General features: G+C 51.9%; 1 protein-coding gene across 10 annotated transcripts in view; it reads right to left on the bottom strand.

The window, feature by feature from the left end:
* The window catches only part of MYO9B (myosin IXB), an 89,611-nt gene that overhangs the window by 736 nt on the left and 75,215 nt on the right, over positions 1 to 13,660 (bottom strand). For 6 of the 10 annotated variants that reach the window (XM_061601376.1, XM_061601385.1, XM_061601382.1 and 3 more), the window contains 17 exons: positions 13,430 to 13,493; positions 11,664 to 11,797; positions 10,804 to 10,952; positions 9,908 to 10,098; positions 8,511 to 8,609; positions 8,204 to 8,383; positions 7,662 to 7,703; positions 7,251 to 7,362; positions 6,943 to 7,016; positions 6,539 to 6,731; positions 5,572 to 5,700; positions 4,759 to 4,864; positions 4,173 to 4,304; positions 3,266 to 3,389; positions 2,250 to 2,297; positions 1,154 to 1,287; positions 278 to 405 (listed from right to left, as the gene is read on the bottom strand). In XM_061601376.1, the coding sequence (XP_061457360.1) occupies positions 278 to 405; positions 1,154 to 1,287; positions 2,250 to 2,297; positions 3,266 to 3,389; positions 4,173 to 4,304; positions 4,759 to 4,864; positions 5,572 to 5,700; positions 6,539 to 6,731; positions 6,943 to 7,016; positions 7,251 to 7,362; positions 7,662 to 7,703; positions 8,204 to 8,383; positions 8,511 to 8,609; positions 9,908 to 10,098; positions 10,804 to 10,952; positions 11,664 to 11,797; positions 13,430 to 13,493 (2,039 nt within the window). Of the gene's footprint in view, positions 1 to 265; positions 406 to 1,153; positions 1,288 to 2,249; positions 2,298 to 3,265; positions 3,390 to 4,172; positions 4,305 to 4,758; positions 4,865 to 5,571; positions 5,701 to 6,538; positions 6,732 to 6,942; positions 7,017 to 7,250; positions 7,363 to 7,661; positions 7,704 to 8,203; positions 8,384 to 8,510; positions 8,610 to 9,907; positions 10,099 to 10,803; positions 10,953 to 11,663; positions 11,798 to 13,429; positions 13,494 to 13,660 lie in introns of all 10 variants that reach the window. The other 4 variants (XM_061601380.1, XM_061601386.1, XM_061601379.1 and 1 more) reach the window with 3 other exon arrangements.

The following is a 13,660-nucleotide window of genomic DNA, read 5'->3' as shown; positions in this document are numbered from 1 at the left end:
AAGCAACAAAAGCAAACTGCAGACATGACCGGCAGTGCAGCCGCACCACACGTGGTGATGGAGAGGCCACACAGCAGCTCAGTAGCAGGGCTCCTCCTTTGCCCACTCAATTCCCAGCAGCATCGCCAGGCATGGCTGGGAAAAGACTCCCTGCCTCAAACCTGGAGAGCTGCTGCCAGCCAGCGCAGACAATACAGAGCTAGATGGACCAACGGTCCGATTTGGTATGAGCCAGCTTCTTAGGAAAATAAAGTGGGCACAGTACCTTAATACTGACCTTCAGGGTCTGGGCACCCCACACGCTCCTCCAGAAGGCTCTCCGTGCTGGCTGACGCCTCGGAGTCGAGGTTCTCCTCGTCGGAACCCCGCTGATCCAGCTCTGGCAGCCGATACGTGATGTCTTCCCTGCACCAGAGAGAGAACAGAAGGCAGGTCGCAAGACTCCAGAAATGGGACAGTTCAGCCCAGCTGCTGATTTGAAAAGGAGGCCTGTCAACTTTGGTAGAACACTGTTCCCCACACACCCCAGGGAGGCAAGAAAAGGAACCGTTCTAGATGAAGCTACCAAATGCTATTATTATTGAAATGGAAACGGACTGCCTTCAAGTCGATCCTGACTTATGGCGACCCTATGAATAGGGTTTCCATGGTAAGCGGTATTCAGAGGTGGTTACACATGATGGGTTTTGCACTGCCTCCTGGGGCAACTAGGGGGCTCAGAACTGAGGACCGGAGGCGCCTCATCCACAGCTAAGACAGGTACAGGCAGACCTCAAACCTTCTCCAACCTGGAGCCCTTCCGATATCTGGGACCGATGTTCAGCTCAGCCAGCACGCACATTTGGGGCTACAACTCCCATCAGCCCTGGCCGCTTAACACTTAGACTAAAGACAGCACCGCAGGGCTGGCTGGGGCAAGTTGGAGTCCAAAACATTGGAAGGGTGCTAGGTTGGCAAAGGCTGTATCTGAAATCCCTTCCCCACCCCCTCTGAGGTTCAAGCCCCAGCCCTGCTGCCCTCCGCCAGGGTAGGCCTGCCTGCTGTGTTAATCCACATGCCAGAAATGCACACGAGCTGGCAGGAGCTCCTCTCTTGCCCCGCGCTGCTACCGCTGCTGCTGCCTGGCAAGAGCCTGTGAGGGCTGCCCACTCACTTCTCTTCCTTGATCGACTGGATCCGCTCAATCAACAGCTCCTTCTCCCGGCTGTCTCTTTCCTCTTCCTCAGGGATAAAGCCCAGCTTTGGCGAGGTGCTGTCATTCCCCCCTGGACTCACAGGATATTTGCTCTACAAGAAACAAAACAGACAGCAAGATCTGGCATCCATGCTGGGGTGGGAAGGAGGCAAAAGTTGCCTTCCCTGGAGTTGTTTGGTACTGATCAAACCCAACACTTGTTCATCCCCTCATCCTGGATCGCAATGAGACTAGAAGCAGTTTTGGGTGGCCAATTTCAAGCTCCGTGGACTTGAAACGAGATGGCAAATTAACTGACCAGGGTGGTGTGGTGAAGGAAGAGTGCTGAGGGTGAACGTGGAAAACCCAGAGGCAAATCCCCTGTAGCAGAGAAGGGTTCTGGGCAAGAGGTCCCCTCTCAGTACTACGTCTACCTCACAGGGTTATTGTTGGTGGTAAATAGGGAGAATCACAAAGGGTTTTTAACATGCTGAATGTGGCTACAGATGGAGGAAAGCAGTCTCACAAACTGCTCTCACCTTTCTCAGGGCTCGGCCTGTACACAAGAATATTCCTTTTTCCATGCCATGGGACAAGGGTGGGGAAAATACGTACAACATTAAAGGCTGCTTCTGCACATTTGCAAAGGAATACCTTCCCCTTGCCACCAAGCAACCGCAAGTCAACCAGCACTTTAAACATTATAAAAGGCATGCACATATAAATAAATAAATAAAATGTTGGGGGTTAGCACGGAAGGTTTTTCTTTCTTTTTTTTAAAGAAAAGGTTAAGCTGACTTGAGACCCAAAGCAGCTCTTTTTTCTGAAAGTGAAGCACTGAAATGGCTATTTGGACACCGCAGTTAAATTGGGAAACGAGGAAATATGTGCAGCCATGAAGCATGCAGCGTCATGAAGGGTGAGAATGAGGGTGGAGAAAAAGGCAAAGAGAAAACTGCTCTGAAAAGCTGCCTTTTCTGGCTCTTGGGTCATGCTGCATGTACACACGTGCGTGCGAGTGACAGAACGAGAGAATGAAAACAACTTTGCATGCACTCAGAGAGCATCCACCTACCAGTGCTCCCTCACGGGGAGAAGAAAAACCAAGTTTTACAGGCCATAGCTAGAAAAAGGGAGAAAGACGATGGCCACATTCTCAAATGTCAGAGACTCACTCCCCCCCACCCCCGACTCTCTTTGCATTAAAACAACAACAGTGACATTAAACACGGCAGGAAAAAACCCAAGGAGACCGGAAGCTGCCTGATGCTGCATCAGGCCATTGGCCCGTCTAGCTCAGTGCTGTCTACACAGACTGGCAGCAGCTCTCCAGGATTTCAGACGCGATTCTCTCCCAGCCCTACCTGGCGCCTTCTGCATGCAAGGCAGGGGCTCTGCCGCTGAGCCTGCCTTCCCCAGAGGGGGAAATATGCCCTAACCAAATCAATAAAGGGTTGGTTAGCCAACTAAGTCCCACTCAGAGTTGTCCAACTGAAACAAGTGGACCCAAACCAGTCACGCCCATTCATTTCAATGGGTCTCTTCTGAGTAGGACAAACGTCGGGACAACGGGTTGCCTTAATGTGTTGTTTCAGCCCTCAGCCGCGAGATGTGCATCAGCCTTTGCTGAGTGCCAGGCTGAGGGGGAGCCACAGTCCCACCACGCTGCACTCGGCCCGGCTGTGGCACTCGGGCCCTGCTTGCTTGCTGACGGGCTTCCTGCTGGGGCCCCTGGCTGGCCCTGCGAGGAGAGGGTGCCGGACTGCGAGGGGCCACTTTGGCCTGGTCCAGCTGCTGAGTGGCTCTTCTGAGGTCCTTCACATGTGGAGGGAATCAGGTTGGCACATACGGAGTTCTACTCAGAGTAGGCCCATTGGCATTAACAGACCCAGCTTAGCCATGCCCATCCAATTCAATGGGCCTACTCTGACCAGAAATAAGATTGGGTTCAGCCTGCTGAAACCAACAGCTCCTTTTTGGAATGAAAAAGGGTGCACAGCTTCCTGTGCAGCGATCGCCATGAAGAATCACAGGCAGGATGAGGAAGGGAATCCCCAAGAAACCCCCCCCCCGGCCTGCCCCGAGGCTTACTGTGCTCTGCCGAAGCAGCGAAAGCCGTCGGAAGGCGATGCTCTCTGCGGCCTCCAGCTGGCAAATCTCATCCATCTTCACCTTGTACTTCCTCATCTGCTCCTTGATGATCATCTCCACACATCTGTGGGGGAGAGCAAGGGGGAGGCAGACCGCCGGTGGGAAGCCATCACAGATCCCTTGGCGGGGTGGGTGGGAGAGGAGACATGCGGGTGGTTCGACTGGTGGGCAGCACATGCATGGATGGTGGGGGTCCAGGTGAGCTTGATGGAAGAGAGACCCACTTCCCCCCCGCCCATCCCCACAGAAGAGCGAATGACGTGGGAGGGCCACTGGATGGTCACACACGGTGGCTCCATGCATGAACAGCTGGCCAACCTCCAGTTCCCCCACCGGCTCCACCTGTCCGTCCTCCCTCTTCCAGCAGGGAACGATCCAGGCTCTACAGACGCTCAGGAGGGAGGAGGCTGAATCAGAAAAAGCAAAGCAGTCCAAGGGCTGGCAAAGACTTTTGGAAGGGACATGAAACACGTGTGTGTGTGTAACGGGGGCAACATGGGCATGTTTACCGCCCTGAGAGCTACTTGCTATGGGCGGTATATAAATGCAACAAAATAAATAAATAAATAAATAAATAAAATAATTTTTGGAGGCGGCGGCAGACTGGGTCTCTATTAGCATGAGGACAATCCATGAAAGGATGATTAAAACCAGAAGGCAGGAATGAGAGAGGCTCTCAGTGAAGATCTATGGGACATTTGCTTCTGAGAGGCCATCTGACTAGTCCTCACTGTGTAGATTAGCAACACTGACCCCCGTCTCACACAAAGAGGCTGCACCTGCCCACACTGCTTCTACAACAACCCACAGAGGGCAGCCCCTCCACAGCCGACCTGAGTTAACTCACGTGGTCGTTTTGGAGACGTCCTTCATGCTGGTGAGGGGGTCGGAGTTGTCCGGACAGCGCAGGAGGCACGGGGCGAAGACAATGGCCAGGGCGTTGGGAGACATGCGGTTGTCCTCCTCCACTAGGGCTACCCTGTGTCACAAGGGTCCGAGGAGAGAAACTCAGGTGGTGAAGCTCAAGGCAGAGTGCCCTCATTTGTGTTGCCAACATCTTTGGACACCCTTGTGCTATTCAAGCGGGAAGACCAGCCTGGCCCCAACTGTAAATGTAAATGCCATCTTATCTCTCACCAGTTTGCTCTGGCCTCGAGGAACTGAACTCCAGTCTCTTTTCCCTCCATTCCCCCTTTCCTTGCCAGTCTGGTCTTTTGAATTTAAACCTGACGGCAGGAGTTTCTCTCTTTGGGAAAGACAACAAGTGTCCAAAAAGCAGGATAGAAATATAGTAAATAATTAAAGTACGTAAGCAAGTCCTGCCCATCTCTTTTAAACGTCAGCCCTACACAGACACAAATCTTAAGGAATCATGGCTTGAAGTCTTCTCCGTCCACCTGAGTGAAACGGAAGAAGTCAAGGAAGGCTCTTACTTGACAAGGTGGAAGATGAGGCGCTCTAGCGTGTCGTGATTGGCTCGTGGAAGCTGCTCGAGGACACTGTAGATGGCGCACAGCTGCTCCTGCTTCCCTGGAAGTTCTGGGGGAGAGTGAGAGGTCAGAACAACCCTGCTAGATCACAGCAATGGCCCATCTGAGCCCATCACTGCGGCCAACCAGATACCCCCAGGAAAGGGAGCCCTCCTCTGCCCTGCCATCTGCCTCCAGCACCAGGTGTTCAAGTACCCTGGCCAGGAGGCTGCAACTAGCCACCGTGGTTAACTGCTGCTGAGACAGCCCCCTCCTCTTCCATGACAGTTTGTCCTTAAAGGATGTCTAAGCCAGTGGCTGTTGTGGCCTCATTTAAAAAAAAAACATAATTAGATGTTACGTGTCTCCCCAGTTCTGAAGCTACCTCCTGCTAGTTCCACTAGTTTTATAATGGCCGTGCTGGTTGAGGCTGATGGGAGTTAAAAGGCCAAAATACCTGGAGGGCACCAGGTTGGGGAATGCTGTCTCAGAGCCTTGGAAGCCACCCAAGGGCTTGCCCAGCAGCAGCCACTCCCCTCCCTCTTGGTCTCAGCATCGCTGGCATGCTTTGGGACCGCACCCCCACAACACCCCCTTCGGATGTTTCCTGATTCCAAGTCCGACCATCAGCCCACCCAGGTGAGTATCATCTACCCTGACTGGTGGCCACGGCTCTCCAGGGTTTCAGGCTCAGGGGCATTCCCAGCCCTACCTGGCCCTTCACATGCCAAGCAGGTGCTCCACCACTGAGTTACAGCCTGGTCCTTGGACACTCACCCACAGCCCGGAGGAAGTCATGATACTGGGCAAACGTCATGAGTGGGTCTGGAAGCTCCCGCAGCCACTGCTTGAAGATCCCGGTGATTGTGTGGATGGGGTAGGTCTCCAGCCGCACCGAGTTTGGGTCTGGGACGAGGGGGGTGGAATGAAAGAGAGAGGTCAGCTTGAGAAGATGAACAACTGCGTCATTGCACTCTACCCCTTCTCCGAGATCGTCTGATGAGGCTCTTTTGCCTTAAAGGAAGCATAACTGGAGGAAGAGAGCCACACGGTTAGGGTATCATCATCATGTGAAAACCTCTCTTAGTTGTATCTATGCTACAGTGACTAACAAAAGAGAAATAATAACATTTTGAAGCAGGGATGGACAACCTCAAGCCCAGGGGCTGAATGTGGCCCTGCAAGCCTCTCTGTTTGGCCCCTAGGGCTCTCCAAGGCAACAGTCCCCCTCCTACTCGTACGCTCCTTGAGCGTTTCTGCCTGGAGCTGTGACAATACTGCTTGCTCGCCTGGGTGGAGGAGAGAGACAGGCGGGCGAACACATGTAGAAACCAGCCTACCATAACAAAGGTAGAATCAGCATTTGTTGCTTGGCCCGCTTGTGCCTCGGGGCCTGCCCACAACTGGCCTGTGCCCCTCAGGCTGGCAAGAGCCCCCCACCCTGGTTTGAAAGCAAAAGGGCCATAGTAATAAATATGGCTTTTTGAAAAAGCAATTAACTGTGGTCCTTCTGGAACAAATTTGTCTGAGGTGCTGTGCGTGTGCCTCCTGCTGCTAGCTCCTTGTTTCATTTTAATCCCAGCGCTTTGGGCCTCTTGGTTCCGAGGGGCCGGGGGAAGCGGTTCCAAATGCTATCCTAAAGCACAACGTACAAAGTGCTGAAGAAGAGCCACCGGAGGAGCAGGAGGCGGCGGCTCTGCCCAGGCAGGCTGAGGGCGTGGCACAGTGGCCCTGCCTTCCTCACCTGCCTGCAGGGAGTGCCTGAGCTCCCTCATGCGGTTGGCCGAGCCCGACTTCCGGTAGATGCCTTCCGAGTAGAGGCCGTGCATCTCCACGTACTCCAGCAGCTTCTCCATGACGATGGGGACCGAGTTCTTCTCGCTCGTCAAGGTGCTGACACGCCCCCCAAAGTGACGCGGCTCTGGCTCTGGGTCGCCCTACGTCCAGGGGAGAGGCAAAGTGTTACCCAGGGGGAGGGTGTGTAGGGGTGTGCGCAAGAGAGCCAGAAACACCTTAAAGCAGCCTTCTTCAAGCTGGTGGCCGCCTGCAGGTGTTCTGGTCTACCACTCCGACTGCCCAAACTGAGGGATGATGGAAGCTGCAGTCCTCAGTCCGCAAAGAGCCTGGCAGAGAGCCGCCATCGCCTACCTTCTTTGCTAGCGAGGAGACGCATCCGCTTTGGATCTTGGACAGGCATTTCTTGTGGCAAGTCAGCTTACAGACTAGATGGGGGGGGGGAGACAGAGAAACAGACCAGGAAGGACCCGTCAGCACCACATCGTACACAGTGTTAAGTTGCTTCGAGGCATTTGACATAGGAAGCGACTATCACCAACGGCGTCTTGTTCTGAAACGCAGGGATTCAGCGAGGGGCCAAGCAAGGAGGTGGGTTGGGGGTGGCAAAGATGCGAGCCCCTCCCTTGGCCTCAAACCCTTGGTGCCCCCCCCGTACTTACTCCTGCAAAGACAGGCCTTTTCCATCGGCCAGATGTAGGAACAGCATTGCTCGCAAGACTGGAGGATATTCACCTGGTAGCTCACAAAGACGTGGCCGTTCAGCTCCTCAATCTGTAAGCAGGACATTCAAAGCAAAATCGTATTATCACGACACTTATCTCCAGATGGGAATGACCGAGTTGTGGACGTACGACGCTGCCTTGTACAGAGCCAGTGTAGCTCAGTATAGTCGGCACTGACTGGCAGCAGTGGCTCTCCAGGGTTTCAGGCAAGGGACATTCCCAGGGACTGAACCAGGGACCTGCTGCCACTGAGGCCCTTCCACAGCTGACAGCATCTACAATTGGCCAAAGCCCCACCCAGGGTTTGGTGACTGATGGGATTGCCAACTGCGTTACGTGGTTACTCACCACGCGTTCCTGCTTCCGCTTCTTCTTCTGGGCCTTGCTCTGCTGGGGGGGGGGGGGAGAAAGGAGGGAGAGAATAAGGAAAAAAGCCCACATTTCCCCCCTCTTCTTTTCTCTTCCCATCATCCTCAGCATCAGCATGGCCAACAGCCAGGGATGGTGGGAGTTTCAGTCCAGCAACCTCTGGAGGGCCCCACAGGCTCCTTGGCCTAGGAGCTGGGGCTGGAGGAATCCTTTCCCACCTGGTCCAGCCCACGAAGAGGCAAAACCTCTTCCGGCTTCCGGCTACCCTCAGAGCAAAGTCCAAAGGCCAACAAAGAGCAAACCAAAACACAGGCCCGTCTCCCAGGACGCAAGCTATGGGCCAGGATTCAGGACCCAAATGGAGAAAGGATCTCTTCCCCCGCTGTGTGAACAAGGAAGGATAATCTGGATGCCCCTCTTTTACCAAGCAATCCAAACAACCCACATCCCCAAAACTCTCGAAGGAGACGTGGTCTGAGGTTCTGGACAGGCCCTACCAGAAAGGCAGAGACCCCACAGACCTTGGCCTGTCCCAGCTGTTCCTCCTTCTTGGCATAACTGCGACCAAACTCATCCAGAAGGGACTGGAACAGGTTCAGGACCAGCTTGACATCCTTTTCCTCCTTCTGCTTTGCCATATTGACCACGAGGAGCTGGTAATTCTCCATCAAGTCTCGGTAGCCAACGTGGATTTGTCCGTTCTGTGGAAAGCAGTGACACAACATTTTATTTACTTAACAAAATTTGTATAATGCATAATCACTACCAACCACCACCACCAAGTGGGGGCTCTCTCTCTCCCGCAAAGTTCCTGCACAAGCTACTTACAGGGGCAGAATACATGGTCTTTATGTTCCCACGAAACTTCTCAGTAGCTTCAAAAAACAAGCATTCGATGGCAGACTTTTGGGAATGAAGATCATTTATCTGGGAGAGCGAGAGGAAAGCCACAATGCTGATTTAGGCTGTAATCCAATACACACTTATGTGGCAGTAAACCCCACTGAACCCAATGACGCTTACTTCTGAGTAGACATGGATTGGATTGCAGCCTTAATCACCAATATAATGGGGGGGGATGTGGGCGCTGTCACCCCCTCCACAAGGCTAAACTTTGATCTCTGTGTTTTATCTTGTTAAGTCACTCTGAAATGTTTTTGTACAAAAGTGGCCAATAAGCATAAATGACAATAACAAAAACAAGAACAGTAAATAAAAATAATAGTTAATAACAATAAACAACAACAGTAAAATAACCCTAACGGGGAAAGCATCCACAGTGTGAGGATCCCTCCAATTCTGCATGGACAATCTTAATCTTGTCATCAGAATAAGTTATGTGGTTAAGGCAAAATGCATACACAGCACAGAAGTTACTGAGTCTGGAATCTTTTGCATTTTATGACATTTTGTTTCACTCGTATGCGACTTCGGCAGCTTTTGGTCATGAAGCGGTTTATAAATTTGCAGGTAAAATAAAATAAAGGGTGCGGAGGTCTCATTGCTTTTACTTTTGGTCTGCTCAAATGTCATGAAACTGACCCCAACTGAGGTACCCGTTGCTTGCTTGCTTGCTCATAAGGAGTTTTTCTCTGTGTATGTCTGTGAAGCAATTTTGGTGGCGTGTTGTTCTAACAAGGAAAGCTGTCAGGACACCTTTAACGATGACCATTTGTTTTTCCTGGTTGTTATTAGATTCCTTATCATGAGATTAAGCAAATTACAATCAAGAGAATAATGTGGATCCTAATATATATATATATACACACACACACGCTCTTCAGGTGTCAAAGGTCGGAGTAAAGAGGCATATGACGAAAGCAATACAACGAAAGCACCAGGCGCACCTCTGTGGGAGGGGATTCCACAGATGAAGGGTTGCCCCAGAGACCGCTCTCCTCCAGGATGCCGCCTCCGCTTCAGAGGGTGGTGGAGCTACCAAGAGGGTCTCCCTGTAGACACCTGAGGTTGTCTGCAGGGAAGCAGGAGGTCTCTCCGATATTTGGGGCCTGAGTCATGTACGGCTTTAAACAGTTACGTAAGCATCCTGAATTGGGCCCGGAAACAAATGGGCAGCCAATCTAGTCTGTTCTCACACATCTTAAAATAGTTTTTTAAAGTTGGTCTCAAAAGGGCAAATGGTAAACTAACTACAAAGACCAGGAAGCTGTGCCCTTCATTCTGATTCCATCCAACAGAGCTCCTCCTACCGCCCCTTCTCTCACCTTGTTGAGGAGGAATTCGTCCAAGTATTTCAGTTCGTTGGCATTTGCAATCTCCCTGAGGAACGGCACCCGCCACTTCTCTGGGGCCGCCTTGGCTTTGCTGATCTTAATGGTGCGGCTTCTCTTACTTTTACTTGCTTCTTTTCCCGGACGCTCCTCCACCAGGGGGCGATCCGGAGGCCCAGAAGGAGCTGGGGAGGAGCACAGAGGCAGGATTAACGGGCGCTCTTTGTCCGTCATAAACTCCCTTTGGGGCAAAAATCACTCCAAAACAGATGTACAAGGCTTTGACTACCACCTGCGTCAGGGGTGGAGAACCGTTTTCAGCCGCAGGGCTGCATTTCCTTCTGGGCAGGGCTAGAGGTGAAAGTGGCAGGGGTAACTAATGTCAAGGTTATCTTTTGTGCAATAGGCTGGCTTCTGCACACCGCTCTCTTTATCCCCCATTCAGGCAAGCGAGAGGCATTTTCAGATTTCAAGGACGCATCCCAGCCAGGAAAATTAAAAGTAAGAAAAAGCAAGAAGGGTGCAAAGCAGGGAGAGTAAGGGGCGTGGGCCTGGGAAAAGTTCCAGGGGCCAGAGGAAGAGGCCTGGTAGGGCCGCATTCAACCCCCAGGCCTGTGGTTCCCCACCTGACCTATGGAATCAGACTGTTACTTCCTACAAGTTTTTAACTGCATTTTAGAACGTTTTTAGTGTCTCTTTTTCTTGTTAAATTGCTTTGTTTACATTTGCCACCCTGGGCTCCTTCGGGATGAAGGGTGGGATATATAGTAATTATTGTAGTTAAAAGGAGGAGGAAGAGGAGGGCAATATCTGGGCAATATCTCTTCAGCAACCCACGAAGGGTTTCCTTCTCTCTCTTTACAACACACCCGAAGGATGGCAGGCCTCACCTTCTGTTGCCGCCACTGCTTCCACAGGCAGCACGCATGCCAAGAGCGGGCAGGCCTCGCCCTCCTCAGAGGCGTCGGAACTCTCCTTGAGGTTCTTCTTCTGCGGCTTCTTCCCCAGGAGTCTTTGCAGGGGGCTCTTGAAGGCACCCCTGGCAAGGAAAGGCAAAGAGAAAAGGAGGTGGGAAGGCGATGAGGTTGTTTCAATAGGGACCGCAGAGCTGAAAGGCACAGAAGGGGCTTCGGGAAGGCAGGTCTGGCTTGTGGGGAGGAGGAGGAAGAGCCTCTGTGGCTGCTCAGTATTTATTTATCACGACACTTATTTCCCGCTTTCCTCCAAGATGCTCCAGGCAGTGTACAGCTCCCCCCCCATTTATCCTCACAACAACCAGCCTGTAAGTTAGGGTGTGTGTGTATGTGTGTGTGAGAGAGGCCCCAGGATCACCCGAATGAGCTTCCTGGCTGAGTGGGGGATCTGAAGCCTGGTCTCTCCCACATCCTAGAATGACACTCTAACCCATCACACCACGATGGCTCTCGGTCAGTCCTGCATGGGGAGCAGCTACCAGGCCTAAGCGCTGGGCCTCAGGCAGACAAGGCTGAGGGCACCCAGAGATGACTTAAACCAGCCTTTGCCAAGGTGGCGCCCTCCAGATATTTCTGACCACAGCTCCCATCAGCCCCAGCCAGCAGGGCTCTTGTCAAGAGCGTGTCTGCCTTTCTGCGTGCAGGTGGAGATGCTGGAACAGCACCTAGCTGAGGTTTCTCCCCACTTTACCCCCCAGCGCCATTTCCCCAGATGACCCTGAAAACCTTCGGCCCATTTGCGCTCAGCCAGTGCCAGGCGCAGACCGCACACGTACCTGCCGTCCACCTGCTGGCCGGGTTGGGTGGTGGGGCTGGCTGCATCCAGAATGGAAGGAGGCTCCTTGGCCGGCCTCGGCATGAGAGGCTTCTTGTTATTCCTGTCGCCTTCTCCCACGTCCAGAGGCGGTGGCTGCACAAGATGAAGAAAAGCAAGCCAGTCAAACACTGCATAAAGAGGCAGCCGGCCAGAGGGGTTAAGATCCGTCCAGGAAGCTCCTTCCGCCCAGGCAGAATCCAAAGCAGTTTTAGTGAGGGATGCAGAAGAGGAGTTGTTGCTTTTTAACTAACTAATTTATACTCAACAGTTAGACCCACTGAAATTTATGGGCCTAAGTGAGTCATGACCATCATCCTCAGCGGGTCTACTATGAGTAGGAGAAACAACCCAGGGCCTTTTCAGTGGCGGCCCCAAACCTTTGGAACTCTCTCCCTAAGGAGGTTTATTTAGGCTCCTCCCCTGCTCCTGCAGCTTTGGTCATCAAGCAAGGACAGCAGAGTCTGCCTTGTTAAGGTGGTGCTTGCTGTTTTAATGTTTTACCACTTCCTGTTCTTTTATTTTCTGGAGTGACTTTTATCTGCTCTTTGTTTTTTATTAAGCCTCTTTATTTTCTTTTTATTGTTTTGAAAAATGTCACTGTCGGGCGCCTTCATTATTATTCTAGTTAGAAAGGTGTATCAATACATTTATTCAGGCGTTTATTAAATTTATACATCCTACTCTTCTTCCCTCTTAAGGAGCCCAAGGCAGCAAACACAGAAGTGATAAAACAGTGCAACTGAAAACAGAATAAAAACACACTTAAAACATTGTAAAACCAGTGAAAAACATCTACAAATGTTTACAGACATTAAAAACACCAGGGAGGGCATTCCACAAACGGGGACTTGTCACGGGTCAACAGCAACTGGGCAGCACCCAGTGGACAGGCTGAATAAAGTGTGATGCTTCCCTATGTAGAAGCTATTCCAGCTTTTCTTAACCTGTTGCCCTCCAGAGGTTGCTGGGCTCAAAACTCCCATCATCACCCCTGACCTCGGGGCTGACTGGAGCCAGGAGTCCCAGCAACATCTGCGGTGCCACAGATATTCCCCACCTGTGCTTGAATCGATGATGCTGGAAATTCAGCTTGGTTGAATCTCGCCCCTGCTGTCCGGAGTCAGATCAATGATCCATCCAGCCCAAAGACAGCATTCTCCAAGGCCTCCTTCCCCAGGAGGGCAGCCCAAGACCCTTTCGAGGCAAGCACCCCATTGCCAAGCTATCATCTCTCCCTAAACATAGGAAGCTTCCTTACACCCAGCCAGACTCTTTTGTTCATCTGTCTAAGTAAATAAAATAAAATGGCACGTGACTCTCCACAGTCTGGGGGAAAAGAGAGGCCCTCCTCTTCCAGCCCGCCTAACTCTGGGACTTTCTCCATGCAGAGCGTACCCTCCATTGCTGAGTCCAGAGTATCTGTTGGGCCCCCAAAGCAGTGTAAGGAACACGCTCGCTTCATGAAGGAGCAAAACTTGGGGGCTGTTTTCAACTATATCCTATCCAGAACAGAACAGCCGAAATTAATAGGCACAACTGACTTTGGCCCATTGATATCAATGGGTCTACTCTGAATAGACACTTGGTTGGGTACAACCCTTTGGTCTTTTTGCACAAACTGCCGTAGATGACACTCCCTTTGCTGCCGGCTCGTGGTCACTTCACAATCCTATCAGTTTTTAAAAAAAGAAAAATAGGTTAGATCAGTCTGAACAGCACTTGTACCTGGGTACCTGCAGGCAGAGCGAGCCTGGGGATGTCGTCCAAGGAAGAAGCTGTTGCTTTTTTTCTGCAAGGAGGGAGAAAAGAGGCATTTCAAAATGGAACCATTTTCCAGGGTAGGGGAGTATCTGTGACCTTTCAGAAATTGCTGGGATCCAACTGCCATCATCCTTCCTGACCGCTGGCTGTCCCGGCTGCTGGGAGTCCAACACCGGGAGGTACTTGGAGGCCAAG

The sequence above is a fragment of the Rhineura floridana genome, chromosome 18, assembly GCF_030035675.1.
Source record: "Rhineura floridana isolate rRhiFlo1 chromosome 18, rRhiFlo1.hap2, whole genome shotgun sequence".
Lineage (NCBI taxonomy): Eukaryota > Metazoa > Chordata > Lepidosauria > Squamata > Rhineuridae > Rhineura > Rhineura floridana.
This window is presented reverse-complemented; position numbering and strand designations above follow the sequence as displayed.